Here is a 13,997-nt window from a genome sequence, read left to right as displayed (position 1 = left end):
TCATTATACAAACTGTTGCATGACTTTCAGAGACTCTTAATTAAACATAAAAGGGGGTTCGCAGCAATGTCATAGAAGGGTCCCCAAAGAGACTTTTTAGGAATATGGAAACAAGGATGAAGATCCCAGCATAGAAACACATAGAGACATCATTAGCATAGCTGCTGTTCTAACAAAGTAAATTTAATTAGTTTAACCCAAGCTAAAGAATAAAAATGCGCATTTGATCAGATGCAACTACACTCACAATTTAAGAGATACATTATTCGAATGCTTGGTGAAAGAGATGTGTTTTTAATCTAGATTTAAACAGAGAGAGTGTGTCTGAACCCCGAACATTATCAGGAAGGCTATTCCAGAGTTTGGGAGCCAAATGTGAGAAAGCTCTACCTCCTTTAGTGGACTTTGCTATCCTAGGAACTACCAAAAGTCCAGCGTTTTGTGACCTTAGGGAGCGTGATGGGTTGTAGCGTGGTAGAAGGCTAGTTAGGTACGCAGGGGCTAAACCATTTAGGGCCTTATAGGTAAGTAATGATAATTTGTAACTGATACAGAACCTAATAGGTAGCCAGTGCAGAGACTGTAAAATTGGGGTAATATGATCATATTTTCTTGACCTGGTAAGGACTGTAGCTGCTACATTTTGGACTACCTGTAGCTTGTTTATTAAAGAAGCAGAACAACCACCTAGAAGTGCATTACAATAGTCCAGTCTAGAGGTCATGAATGCATGAACTAGCTTTTCTGCATCAGAAACAGATAACATGTTTCGTAGCTTGGCAATGTTTCTAAGATGGAAGAATGCTGTTTATGTATCATGGGAAATATGATTTTGTACCCATCTATTGTGAGTAGGGGAAGTGGCACATCTCCATTTAAGGAGAATGTTCCTTCTAGCTACCAGAGTAATGGGTCTAGAGTAAGTGGTGTATGGTGCTGTCAGTGGATTGGGATTCAGTTCAACATTTAAGTGCTTTTCCCAGTGTGTCAAACACATTGGAACAAATGGTTACTAATCGAGGGCATGAACAGAACATTGTGCACATGAGCTGCTGGAGCTTGTTTACAATGGTTGCAAGCATCATTCTTGTCTGGAATTTTTTTTTTTATAATCGTGCATTTGTCAAGTGAGCTCGGTAAAGTACTTTGCATTGAATCAAACCATGCCTGGCACAGACTATTGATGAGTGCACTCGATATAAGATGAATTCCCACTGTTCATCTGAAATAGCAATAGAGAGGTCATGTTCCCAAATCTCTTTGAAACGCTTTGAAAGTTCAGGTATCAACGTATTAAGTTATAAATGATGTTTATCATTGCGTTTCAGATCAAAAAAGCTGTGTAGTGCGGACGATTTGGGAAGTGTCTCGTCTGGAAAAAAACCCCAAATAGGTGACTGTTGGATAGGTCAAACCTGGCAGATAAGGAAGAAAAGGATGTAAACACATTGTCTTCATACCTTGTCTGGGTGTATACTACTATGTACCCATATACGGTCCAAACATGATGATGAGAAAGCATGGTTTTATATAGACGCTCTGTGTAATCCAAAATATTTTCTAAACTGAATCCAAATTCTAAGTGTTTTGGAAACGACTGGATTGTAAGTAATTTTGGAAGCTGAGAAGTGATTACAGAATGTAAATCATATTTAGCTGAAGAAGTTTTGGCATGAACCCAGGGTGGATGATCTTTGGGTAAGTGGGGTTATTCCAGTAAGAAATCTTACACTAATATTAAACACCCCCAAAAATAGAGCAGGGAAGTTGGAAGAGACAGGCCACCTTTATACTTGGGAAGATGAAGAATAGATTTCTTAAATCGTGGTAGTTTACTAGTTTATTTCCCCCAAAGGAATGGCTGCACTGTGCTGTCAAATACGATAGTTTAGGCAGAGTGACCATTTTAATAAGACTAGGCTAGGGACAAAGGGAGTGTGGACCACCTTGTCATGTCCTCCTTAATTCGATCGATGAGAAGTAAAAAGGCTAAATAATCAACCATATAGATTAGTACAGAATATCCCTAAATATTTGAAACCCACCATGGATAATTTGATGGGAAATTGGGAGAACGAAAGTTCTCTAGCTGCAGGGTTTACAGGGTCTAGTTCACGTTTTTGCAGATTAATTTTATATAAGAATAGGAGGGATAGAGTAAGAAGGGTTGGAGACAAAAAGTATTAAATCATCAGTATAAAGAGAGATTTTGAGTTAACCCAAAATGAGAGATACCTTCAAAAGACACCAGATTACGAAGCCAAATTGCCAGAGGCTATATGGGTAAATTAAAGAGAAGAGGAGAAAGGGGGCATCCTTGTGGTATCCCTCGATGTAAAGGAAACTAAGAAAGCTGCATGCGATTTGTATGAACCGAGGTGTAAAGGTGCCGTATACAAGAGGTAAAATAAGACCCCAGGCCAAATTTTTCTAAAACACAAAATAAATAATCCCACTCAACTCTATCAAAGGATTTCTCCGCATCCAAGGATACAAGGACTTTCAGAGATACTGAGAAAGGGGAGTACAAAATATTAAGAAGCAAGAAGAAGAAAATTATTGTCTCCCTGGACAAATGATCTTGCAAATTTAAAGATCGTAAGACCTTCTGGAGACGTAGGCACATAATGTTTTATAAAATGTTAAAATCAACATTTAACAGGGATATTGGTTGATAACTAACACATAATGGAAATGGTGGCCTTAATAAGAGTTGGTGAGCGATGGCCTACTATAAAAGAGTCATTATACAATGCTTCTTATAAAGGGGTTAGAGGAGATCGAAACGGTCTGAACTCTAACATAAAGCCATATGGGCTTGGAGATTCATTGGATTGCATGGACCCAATTGATACCAATATCTCTGCTTCGGTAATCGGGGCGCCCAGGTCTTCAGCTAGACTTGCTTCAAGTATGGTAAAATCCAATGTATTGGAAAATATTCAAATTTGCCTGAGAGTTAGATGGATTCCCAGAAGAATGTAAGACTGTATGAAAATCCAATTTCAGGAGTTTGATTAAGTTCAAAGTACAAATCAATTTGAGACTTTGCAAAATCTGTAAATTAATCCTTTGACAGTTAAAAGGAAGGAAATCTCTGAGGTCTAAACATGTAGTTTCCTAGACACAGATTATATCGACTGATGTTCAGAGATAATAAATCGCTACAGGATGTTATATGCTGTACGCATCACCATTTGGTTATGTAACAGGAAGAAATCTATTATAGAAAAAGTATGAGGGACATGGGAAAAATACGAAAAGCTTTATCTTTGTAATTCATGAATCTCCAGGGATCCGAAACGACAGAGGTATTGTAAAGATTTCCTGAAACTATAAAAAAAACGTCCATTCGAGTCAGATATAGTGGTAACGGGTTCAAACTGGACAGATTTGCAGATGATAACTTGAGAATTTAGAATGAAATACTTGGCCCATCCGAGCCCTTTAAATGCAAAGAATGTCTTTTGAGTATAAATGTGTTTTTTGTAAGAATACAATCTCAGCCTTAAGAAGTTGTAGATGTGACAGTATTTTGCCGGCTTTGACACTGGGATTCATCCCCTTTTGTATTCCAGGATATAAATCTTAGCCCTCTTTCTTTTGACTTATTAGTATTATTAGTCATTAGCAGAGTGGCATCCGTCCTTCTCCTTTTCTCAGTTGCTGTCTTTTGCGATTACTGAACAGGAGAAAAAAGTTAGAATTGCAAGGTTTACTTGTAGGTCTGAGAAAAAAGTCTGAACTGCACGATTTACTTGTAGTTCTGAGAAAAAAGTCTGAACTGCCTGATTTACTTGTAGTTCTTAGAAAAAAGTCTGAATTGCACGATTTACTTGTAGTTCTGAGAAAAAAAGTCTGAATTGCACGATTTAATTGTAGTTCGGAGAAAAAAGTCAGAATTGCACGATTTAATTGTAGTTCGGAGAAAAAAGTCTGAATTGCACGATTTAATTGTAGTTCGGAGAAAAAAGTCAGAATTGCACGATTTAATTGTAGTTCGGAGAAAAAAGTCAGAATTGCACGATTTAATTGTAGTTCTGAGAAAAAAGTCAGAATTTCACGATTTGCTTGTAGTTCTGAGAAAAAAGTCAGAATTTCACGATTTACTTGTAGTTCTGAGAAAAAAGTCAGAATTGCGATTTCATATCACAATTCTGAGAAAAAGTCTAAATTGTGATGCAAAAAGTCACACTTTGTTTTAGTTAAGTGGCGACGGAAATTGGCTTCCCTTTTTTTTTTTTTTTACATGTTTACAATTTACATTATATTTTCACGTGTTGTTTATTAAATCTAAAAATAAATAGAAACGGTATTTAATAGTTTGAACTTTTTTGATTAATTTTATTTATTATTTATTATTATTTTTATTCTATTTTATTGGCTGAGATAGTTCTTATCCTTAAGACATTTTTTTCATTATAATTTAATTTATTTAAAGCTAGAGCTACAAATTGTTCAGTAAACCATTGTTTAATAAAAATAAAAAAAACAAAGCTGTACCAAGATTTTTTCAAAATGTGACTTCAAAACTGAGATACTGAACCTTTCGTTTTTGTTATGGGGGGGGGGGGGGGGGTGAAATGCTCATTTTCACTCAATATCCTGTTAATCTTGAGTACCTATAGAGTAGTACTGCATCCTTCATAACTCCAAAAAGTCTTTAGTTTTATTATATTCATATTATATTCAAGAGAAAGATAGTCTGTACCGATTTTTCCAGGAAAAACACGAGCGTCTGGAGGCGTGACGTGTGGGCGGAGCTAAAGAATCACGAGCACCAGTAGGCTTTTGCGTTGAGAGCGTTTGGAAGCTGTGACATTACCTTGAGGAAAAAAACATCCAAAACAAACCATGGCTAACAGTCAGATTCAGCGTATATTTATGATCCAGAATCAGATCCAGAGGCTGAAATTTAACAAGAGCAGCAGCAGCAATGACATCTCTATGTGGTATGTACTGAAACTGTATATATTTGATTAGCGGTTTTGGAAAATGACTAAGTTCCACTTTATGTCGCTTTTTTTAAGCTGTACATGTGGAAAGTGCAGTTTGATGACAACATTGCATGTTGTTTACTTGATGTGCTTACACGCCGATAGCTAAGTTAACAACACAGAGATATTTGAAGCAGTTTTACTCACCGCATGCGGTTCCAACACACAATCGTGACCCTTTTTCGTTGGGACTGCATTATCCTTAAAAAATAAACGATGTGCAAATCCGGCATCAAACTGGGCCTTGTTTGTAAAAACAAGCATCTTCGAAATGCAGGGAACAAACACAAACACTTGCACAACTCCGTTGATGCTCTGTAAAAATAAACTCCATCCACTGGTCCCTTAATGCTGTTTTTTTTTGGTAATCTGTGCAGGGTTGTCTTGCCCTGGCAACCAAAAACACACGTCTTTTGTGACATTTGGTGACGCTCTCGCTCTGATCAGTGAAGTCTGTTGTGCTCTCAGTGCTCTGCTATACGGGAGCGCGCGCTCTTCCGGGAGAAGTTCAGCTCCATCTAACGTCACACAGAGCCATACTCGAAAAAAACTTTCCGAAACTTGTGACAAACCAGAAGAGGTATTTTTGGAACAGAAATACTCCTTCAAACGTACAACTTTAATTTTTGAAACTTTGTCCATGTTTAGCATGGGAATCCAACTCTTTAACAGTGTAAAAAAACTCAGTATGCATGAAATAGCATTTCACCCCCCCCCCCCCCTTATGGAGTAGCTAAAATGTTCTTCATTTAAAAAGGGCTACAAAGCAGCAGTGACATCATTAATAATATGTGTAATATCCAAATAATATAATGTATGAGCCTAGTTATGGTGTGCTAATGTTCTTTTTCTCTCCTTGTTCCTGACATCCATTTTGGCACTCTGCCACGCCCACTAAAACACCTTGTTTAGACACGCCCCCACGTCTCTACATCACTGTGTGTAAATATTTGCGTCATACTGCCCAAATGTTCACTAAAAAAGAAGACGTGGTTTCAGTAACACAGTGTTGAAGCAGTCATGTCAGGGAGATGTGTGTGAATCTGGGAGAAAGACAAAACCCTTCATTTGACTTTCTGAAAGTAGATGCATTTAGGAATTTTTAAGATTACTTAAAACAGAACAGCAACACATTTTGTGGATGACCGTTTCGTGAATCTAGTAGAGGAGGTCATTCTGACTTTGCTACCACAATCTGGCGCTTCTGAATCAGCTACTGGAAGTATATTTTGTTATTAGTTTAAGTATTTGCTATTGACTGTTCAAATGGAGAGTTTTGTGCAGTGTGTGTGTGTGTGTGTGAGAGAGAGAGAGAGAGAGATGATCACATCACATCATATCATTTTTTAAAGTACTTCATGCAGTGTGTAACACACAAAATCTAAAGTGCACTTTGTATAAAGTTATTGTCTTTCAAAAAAAAAGAGTCGACTCACAGTCATGAAAGCGAGTCATTTTTAAAACTAATCTTCAGCTGTTTCAAGGTGATGTCAAACTGAAACATAAGCATATTTATGCCCGCCCACTTATTTGTTCAGATCTGGGAAAACTTGAGAAAAAAAATGCAGATTTTAAGACAATGAAGTGCTTATGGAATGCATGTAAGTCTGTTGCTGGGGACTCCCAAAACTAAAATATGAACCTTTGATTACCCATAATAGGGGCACTTTAACCGTCTGTGTACAACAAACACATCACTGTGTCTCTCACGACTCTGTTCCTCTTTCATCTTGAACTCAAGGACATTATTAGCTATCTTCACATTTATTTTCAAAGATGAAGCTCACGCTTATGGAAAGGGGCGTTACTTTTCCGGCTAGTGTTTTTTTTGTCCGGCCAATCACAATGCACTGGGTCAGTTGGCCAATCAGAGCAGACTGCGCTTGTTAGAAGGCGGGACTTTGTGATGCGTTTGAAAGAGGCGGGATATTAAAGCATGTCAACATATTCTGTGACACCAAATACACAAAATAATGATCTTTAAACAAAACATTATATGATACAGATACTTCTCTAATATTTGATTTTTAAGTGTTTTCAATGACTTTTGGAAGTCAAGCCTTCTTTTACCTCAGTTACATGTATTTTATTGCATGATTTGTTGATGGATTCATGAAGTGAAAAATAAAGTGAAACAGAAAATTAAAAAAGTGTCATGTAAAAATTATATTAAAGTATGAACTAACTTGTGCAATACAGTAAATATTCTTTCACTGCTTTAAATCAAAGAAAAAAATTTGCTGTCCCAATCCCACAAATATTACCAAAAATAATTTGGGGGCTCAGTTTACAGAAAAGTGTTAATATTCATAATTTTAAATGGATTATAGACTAGAAAATAATAACTAAAGTAAGCATGCAGAAATAAAACAATGCATCTCCACTAGGCTAGTTAAACAAACACCTGATGAACCGTGACTTGACCTGTGTTCTCGCGCTGATGACGTAACAGGCACGCCCAGGGCGGCTTATGATTGGTCGATCAACAGGCTAAACTCTGATTGGCTAAAGAGTGACCCGCGTGGGAGGAGTTCGCCTCCCGGAAACTCTAAAAATACACACCTGTTTTTATACAGTATGACACACACACACACACACACACACACACACACACACAGTCCATGATGAACTCGTGAATTTCCATGTATGCTAATATGTTAATGATGGCTTTCACTTCAATAAAGAACAAAGACAAACTACATTTGGAATTTTTATCGTGTGCTGTGATCTGTACTGTATTTTTTACTGTAACAGATTCCGAGAAAAAAAAATGAAAGAAAGAAAAACAACTACACGGGAGTGGGAGGAAATGGGAGTCATTCTTAAAAATAATTAAAGTAATTCATAAAAAAAAAAAAGAAAAAAAAGAAGAACAAGTAAAATGCCGCTTTGATGCTGCTACATGTTGCGCTCGAACGAATCGGTTCATTTGAACGAACTGTTCGAACAAACAGGTTTGTTGAAATGCCTGGAGGAAGACGGTAACAAAAGCGAAAGCCACACAGAACGAATTTATCAGCTCTGAGCAATGCTAAAGATTTTATTCTGTCTCATGCATTACACAGATTTGTGTATAATGCACTGCATTTAAGGACTTATATATTACACGTTTATTTCTGAAGGATGTTGATCTGATATATACGAGTCTTCTTCCACTGGAAACAGATCTCGGTGGTTTTCTCAAGGTGAGCGCGAGAAACGGTGAGTTGAGTCTCTTAATGCTTTTACTCTTTCACTGATGATCTCGTGTGTGTGTGTGTGTTGGCTGGTCTTCTCTTTTTAAATTGTCTGTCACACTTCACAATGGCAATGCTTTACATTTTCCCATTGCGATAAGAAGTTATTAGTAATTTATCTGATTTAATGAATCATTTCGTGCATCTACAAATTATGAATTTCAGTTCTGGCACATTTTAATGACATATTAATCAAGAGATTTATTTAAATAAGAAAGACTAGACTGCGTTATAGAATGCATGACCTATAAAGAGATCTACAAAGAGAGAGAGAGAGAGAGGGGGGGAAAAAACAACAGGTTTTACAACAAGGCTGGAAACCACAATGAGGTCACCTGACACTGTGCATCTGTGCATCGCTTTAGAAACAGAAATACACGAGCAAAGACACTTACTGACATCAGTGTGCAATATGTATGTGTGCGTGTGTGTATATATATATAGTTACAAATGTAAGTTGATATAGCTAACACATTAATATCAAAAATAAATTTCCCATAATGCTTTGCTAGAGAGAGAGGGCGCTGTATAGAAATGAGTGAATTCATTCATTCAACAGCTCGTTTTATTAACTCCTAAAGACACAACACCGTGTGATAGCACAGCTGTTTATTATACAACAAAAATACCCTTAAAATCAAACAGTAAAGTTTATTACAAGAACAGCATTGTCAACATAATGCAAATTGATTATATATATATATATATATATATATATATATATATATATATATATATATATATATATATTTTATTGTTAATATATATTATTTAAATATCAAAGGTTTTTGAAAGTACTTTCATGATTATAGTAGAACAGTATGTTTTGGCTTGTTGTATTTATTGTTTATTATTAATTAATAATAATAACATGAAATTACTTGTACAGGCAGTTTAATTATATTTCAAGTTTTTTAATATTTTTTATTTTCTTTCTTTTTTGAAGGGCTATATGTGAATTTTTTAGTTCAGATGAGTGTAGATGAAGAATACTATAAAGAGTGTTCTGTCTACAATTTCTTGATTTTCCTAGACTTTGATTTCAAACAATTTCCTACAGTTGTAAATAAAAGAAATAAGGAAATATATATTTTGAAAAACATTTTAAATTGCCAAAATATATTTCCTAAAATATGTTTCATAAATTTACGTAAATATATTTTTGGCTGTCTTTTTTGGGGGGGGGGGGGTTTATTTTTAATAGCATTAATATATTTTGCTCTGCATATGATTAACCCCCCTTTACTCACTCTCTCTCTTTCTCTCTCTCTCTCTATATATAAATTGGCATGCAAAAGTTTGTGAACCCCTTGCAGAATCTGTGTAAATGTGAATAATTTTAACATAATAAGAAAGATCATATTAAATGAATGTTATTTTTTATTTAGTAATATCCTGAGTAAGATATTTTACAAAAAAAAAAAAAAAAATAGCTGAAATTATTAAAATAACCGTTCAAAAGTTTGTGAACCCTTGGTTTTTTTGATGATCCACAACTGTCTTTCTGTTTTGTGATGGTTGTTCCTAAGACCCTAGTTAAACTGAGAACTGTTCTTCAGGAAAATCCTCCATACTGTAAAAACTTTGGAGTAGGATTTACTTGGAAAAAAGCAGACAAGACTTTTATCCATTTAAGATAATATGCCCACTCAATAAAATGAATAGCCAAATGAACACAAAGACATCAATACTTGGTACACCACACACAATGACGGTAACAAAAGTGTTTGAGTATGAATGGGTCATTTTGAATAGAAAATGGACTCCAGGTGTCACAAAACAGTATGTTATTAAAACAAACAACAACTAACAACAAGAGAGTGAAAAATGTAACATTTTTAATTATTCATGTCCCATTGCATGATGGGAAATATGGGATCATAACTTTGATATTTACTCATTTTTAATCATTTTTATCAGTCAGTGCAGGTCCTGCATATTTGAACCCTTACCAGCAGTTACTGTATGATTTTGAGATACATAATGTATTTTCACATTGAGGACAATTGAGGCAATGAAACACAACTATTAAAAAAGTTTCAAACACTCACTGATGCTCCAGAAGAAAACACCATGCATTAAGAGCAATTCGAAGATATTTAAGGTAAATTGTACTGAATTTGTTTCATGGGAAACATGCAAGTATCTTCTGTTGCTTCCAAAGGGCAGTACTAAATGGGAAAAAAAAAATTCTTCTTGAAATCTTCATCCTGTTCAAAAGTTTTCACCCCAGCTCTTAATGCATCTTATTTTTCTTCTGGAGCGTCACTGAATGTTTTAAACTTTTTTTAATAGTTGTGTTTGAGTGCCTCAATTGTGAAAAGATGAAATCTTACACAAAATAATCTAAATAACTATATAAATGCTATGCTAAATAGATGCTATAATAGTCTATCCTGGTCGTTATAAATACTTGCAATTCCAACTCCTGACTCACTACAGTGATTTTGACGGAACAAGATGGTTTTATACTGCCAGGGGCGTGGTAGCTCGTACCAAGGAGCGTGGTGAGCTGGAAACCGCTTACGTCACTTGCCACCGCAACATCCAATAGGAAAAATCATCTGCAGTAGCCACCGTTCAACCTGAAGAGGGCAGCACTCAGACGTTTTTACAACATATATTGTAGAATTAAAACACTTTATACTCAAATGTCAAAAAGTTACTCAAATCAATGAACAGCACTAATAAAGCCCCATTCTTATAGATCATTAACTAAAAAAAGTTGGTTTAGGGTTTAGTTACTCTTTAAAGATTTTTTTCTGAAGAACAGTTCTCAGTTTAACTGTTCAGAACAAACATGGGACTCATGCACAACCATCACAAAACAGAAAGACGTGGATCATCAGGAAACAGCACACAGTATTAAGAACCAAGGGTTCCCAAACTTTTGAACGGGGTTATTTTAATAATTTCAGCTAGTCTTGTGAACTGTATGCAAACATATTTTATGTAAAATATCTTACCCAGGACAGTACTAAATATAAAAATAACATGCATTTAGTACGATCTCTCTTATTTTGTTAAAATGATTCACATTTTCATAGATTCCACAAGGGGTTCACAAACTTTCGCATGCCACTTCGTATATTTAAACTTTATTAAACCATTCTAAAATCGAGTTATCCCATCCAATTAGATTTTATTTTGCTTCAGTGTTTACAGCATATATTTAAAAGTAATTTAAGATGTGTATTTTGGCCAAATGTTTTAATTTTCTTTTATTTCAATCAGATTGAAGATGACCAACTGCACGCTGAACATCACCACAGGCATCCAGAACTTCCAGCTGGCCGCGCTCATACCAACCTTCATCCTCGGTGTCCCGGGAAACATTTACGTCTTGGTGATGTTCTGCCGACGTCCCAGAACCAAATGGACCTACATGAACATCTACATCAGCAACATGGCGATCGCCGACTGCGTCGTGCTCGCGCTCGTCCCCGTCCGCATCGCGTCCTACATTGGGGGCACTCTCAATCACCTAAAGTACAAAGAGCTGTGTTTCGTCTTCCAGTCGATTTATTACGTCAACATGTACGTCAGCATCTTCACGGTCACTGCTATAAGCGTCGTGCGCTACGTGGCCATCAAGTATCCGCTAAAAGCGCGGGAGATTTTATGTTGTAGGAAGGCACTGGTGGTTTGCGTGCTCATTTGGCTGGTCATTTGCTCGATGAGCGCCATGTTCCACCACGTGGACAAACCGGATAGAAATGATACGTTCAAGTGCTTTCAGAAAAACCAAGAAAAAGCATTACCATTGAGCTTCGTTTTGTCTCTAAACATCATTGGGTTCCTCGTGCCGTGTCTTATCATGTTGTTCTGCTCCCTTAGAGTCATTTTCAAACTGAAGAAACAGCTGGGAATCGGCTCCCGCTCTGAGAAGCTCCAGTGTATGTATATCATCGCCGCCAATCTGACTGTTTTCGTCATTTGTTTTTTTCCATTCCACTTTGGCTTTCTCCTCAAGTACATCATGCAGGCTCATAGGTACGACTGCGATGCACAGTTTTTCGCACATAATTTCGTTCATGGCGCAATGTGTGTGTCCAGCATGAACTCCGCTCTCGACTGCGTCAGTTATTATTTTGCCACCAAAACATCACGGAAACTGTGCTTCTCGAAACAAACCACAAGTGAGGAATATGAGTGCAATTATAACAGGGTCACGCAATGAATATATATATATTAAAACTAGTTTCACGCAATATATATTTTATTTTGGCAACCTTGGAACATTAACTTGGTGCTTTAATTTGGAACATTAACTTGGACCAAAAAATTGGAGCCTTAATTTGGAACATTAACTTGGTGCCTTAATTTGGAACATTAATAACTTGGACCAAAAAATTTGAGCCTTAAAAAAATTGAACATTAACTTGGTGCCTTAATTTGGAACATTAATAACTTGGACCAAAAAATTTGAGCCTTAAAAAAATTGAACATTAACTTGGTGCCTTAATTTGGACCAAAAAATTGGAGCCTTAATTTGGAACATTAACTTAGCCAATCTGGAAAACTGCCAATCCAGTTACTTGGCCAATAATTAATTATTTAATTATTATTAATTAATAATGAATGTTAACTTGGAACATTAACTTAACTTGGAGCCTTAATTTGCAACATTAATTTAGAACATTAAACTAGGGTTTATTAAGAAAATGTTTACGCTAGTTTTATTTAATGAAATACACATGCGTATTTTTGTGTAAACATTTTTTCATACAAAATCTATTTTTAATTATATATCCAGTAAAGTTTGATGATGGTATTAATAAATACAAACTAACCGAGATCTGAAATGTGGGCTGCATGTGCAGTTTTAACGTAATTTTATAATGATAATCTTTAAATTTATAGATTTCCTTTTGAGTTAACTTTATTTTTGCTCTCATCAAAATTTTAGCAAACATTATATATATATATATATAAAGTTTGTAAAAATACATTATATATAAAAAATGTCAACCTAAGCATTCGTGTAACATTTGGCACTGATTTTGGAATTTGTATTTTTATGAATGTAAATACATATGATTTTTTACTTTTTTGATGTTTTACAACAAACATAATGAAAAAAAATTACAAAAAAAGAAATCCAAGAAAAAAAAGTGTAAATCTAGAAATTTACAAATTTTTGCTAATAATTGCTGCTAAAAGCTTTTGTGATGTTGTATTATGCCAAGATTTTATTTTGCTTGAACTGCTTGAAAAAGTAAGACTTCTGCTGAAAATCAGGGTATTTTTGAGTGAGCTTTACATTAATGTTTTAAAAGCGCTTCTGATATGTTTCTGTGTATTTGATCAGTCAGGGATGTAGAAATGAAATCTGATCCGTGTTGGTGCTGTTTGTTCTTCATCTGACGGTGTTTTGTCTCTGAATGCCATCTTCTGGTCACACACTGTCTGGACTCCTGTCTTCTGGATCTATAAGCACATGACTCTAGTAATGCCAGTATTATCCTGTTGGAGAAATAAATCATCTAACAAAGAAAGAGTCTGAAGGCTGTTTATTTCATGTTGCCATGTTTGCTTATGATTAGCTCGTGTTGAGTTTTAGCTGTCAGAAACACTCCACTGGTACACACACAAACAAAAACATTTATTTTTTATTTTTAGGTTATTATGAATAGTTATTTTAATATTATAAAATAAGGAATTTTATTTTATTTAAAAAAAAATTTTTATTTTTTGCTAAGAAGGAAAGAAAGAAAAAACAGGAATGGAATTTTTTAGAAATCAGTTCTCAGACTTATATATA

At 35.4% G+C, this 13,997-nt stretch overlaps 1 protein-coding gene across 2 annotated transcripts; it reads left to right on the top strand.

The window, feature by feature from the left end:
• The first annotated feature begins 7,956 nt into the window (after positions 1–7,956).
• gpr35.2 (G protein-coupled receptor 35, tandem duplicate 2) lies at positions 7,957–13,727 on the top strand. Of its 2 annotated transcripts, none has more exons than XM_052538227.1 (2): positions 7,957–8,182; positions 11,468–13,727. In XM_052538227.1, exon 2 carries the CDS (start codon positions 11,475–11,477, stop codon positions 12,411–12,413), a length of 939 nt encoding a protein of 312 aa, XP_052394187.1. In that variant the 5' UTR covers positions 7,957–8,182; positions 11,468–11,474; the 3' UTR covers positions 12,414–13,727. The 2 variants fall into 2 exon arrangements, with proteins under 2 accessions (XP_052394187.1, XP_052394185.1); XM_052538225.1 differs by having other exon boundaries at positions 7,957–8,198.
• Positions 13,728–13,997: the final 270 nt, after the last annotated feature.

Source organism: Carassius gibelio, chromosome A22, assembly GCF_023724105.1.
Source record: "Carassius gibelio isolate Cgi1373 ecotype wild population from Czech Republic chromosome A22, carGib1.2-hapl.c, whole genome shotgun sequence".
Lineage (NCBI taxonomy): Eukaryota > Metazoa > Chordata > Actinopteri > Cypriniformes > Cyprinidae > Carassius > Carassius gibelio.
The sequence above is the reverse complement of the archived record's forward strand: the minus strand, read 5'-3'. Positions and strand labels throughout refer to the sequence as shown.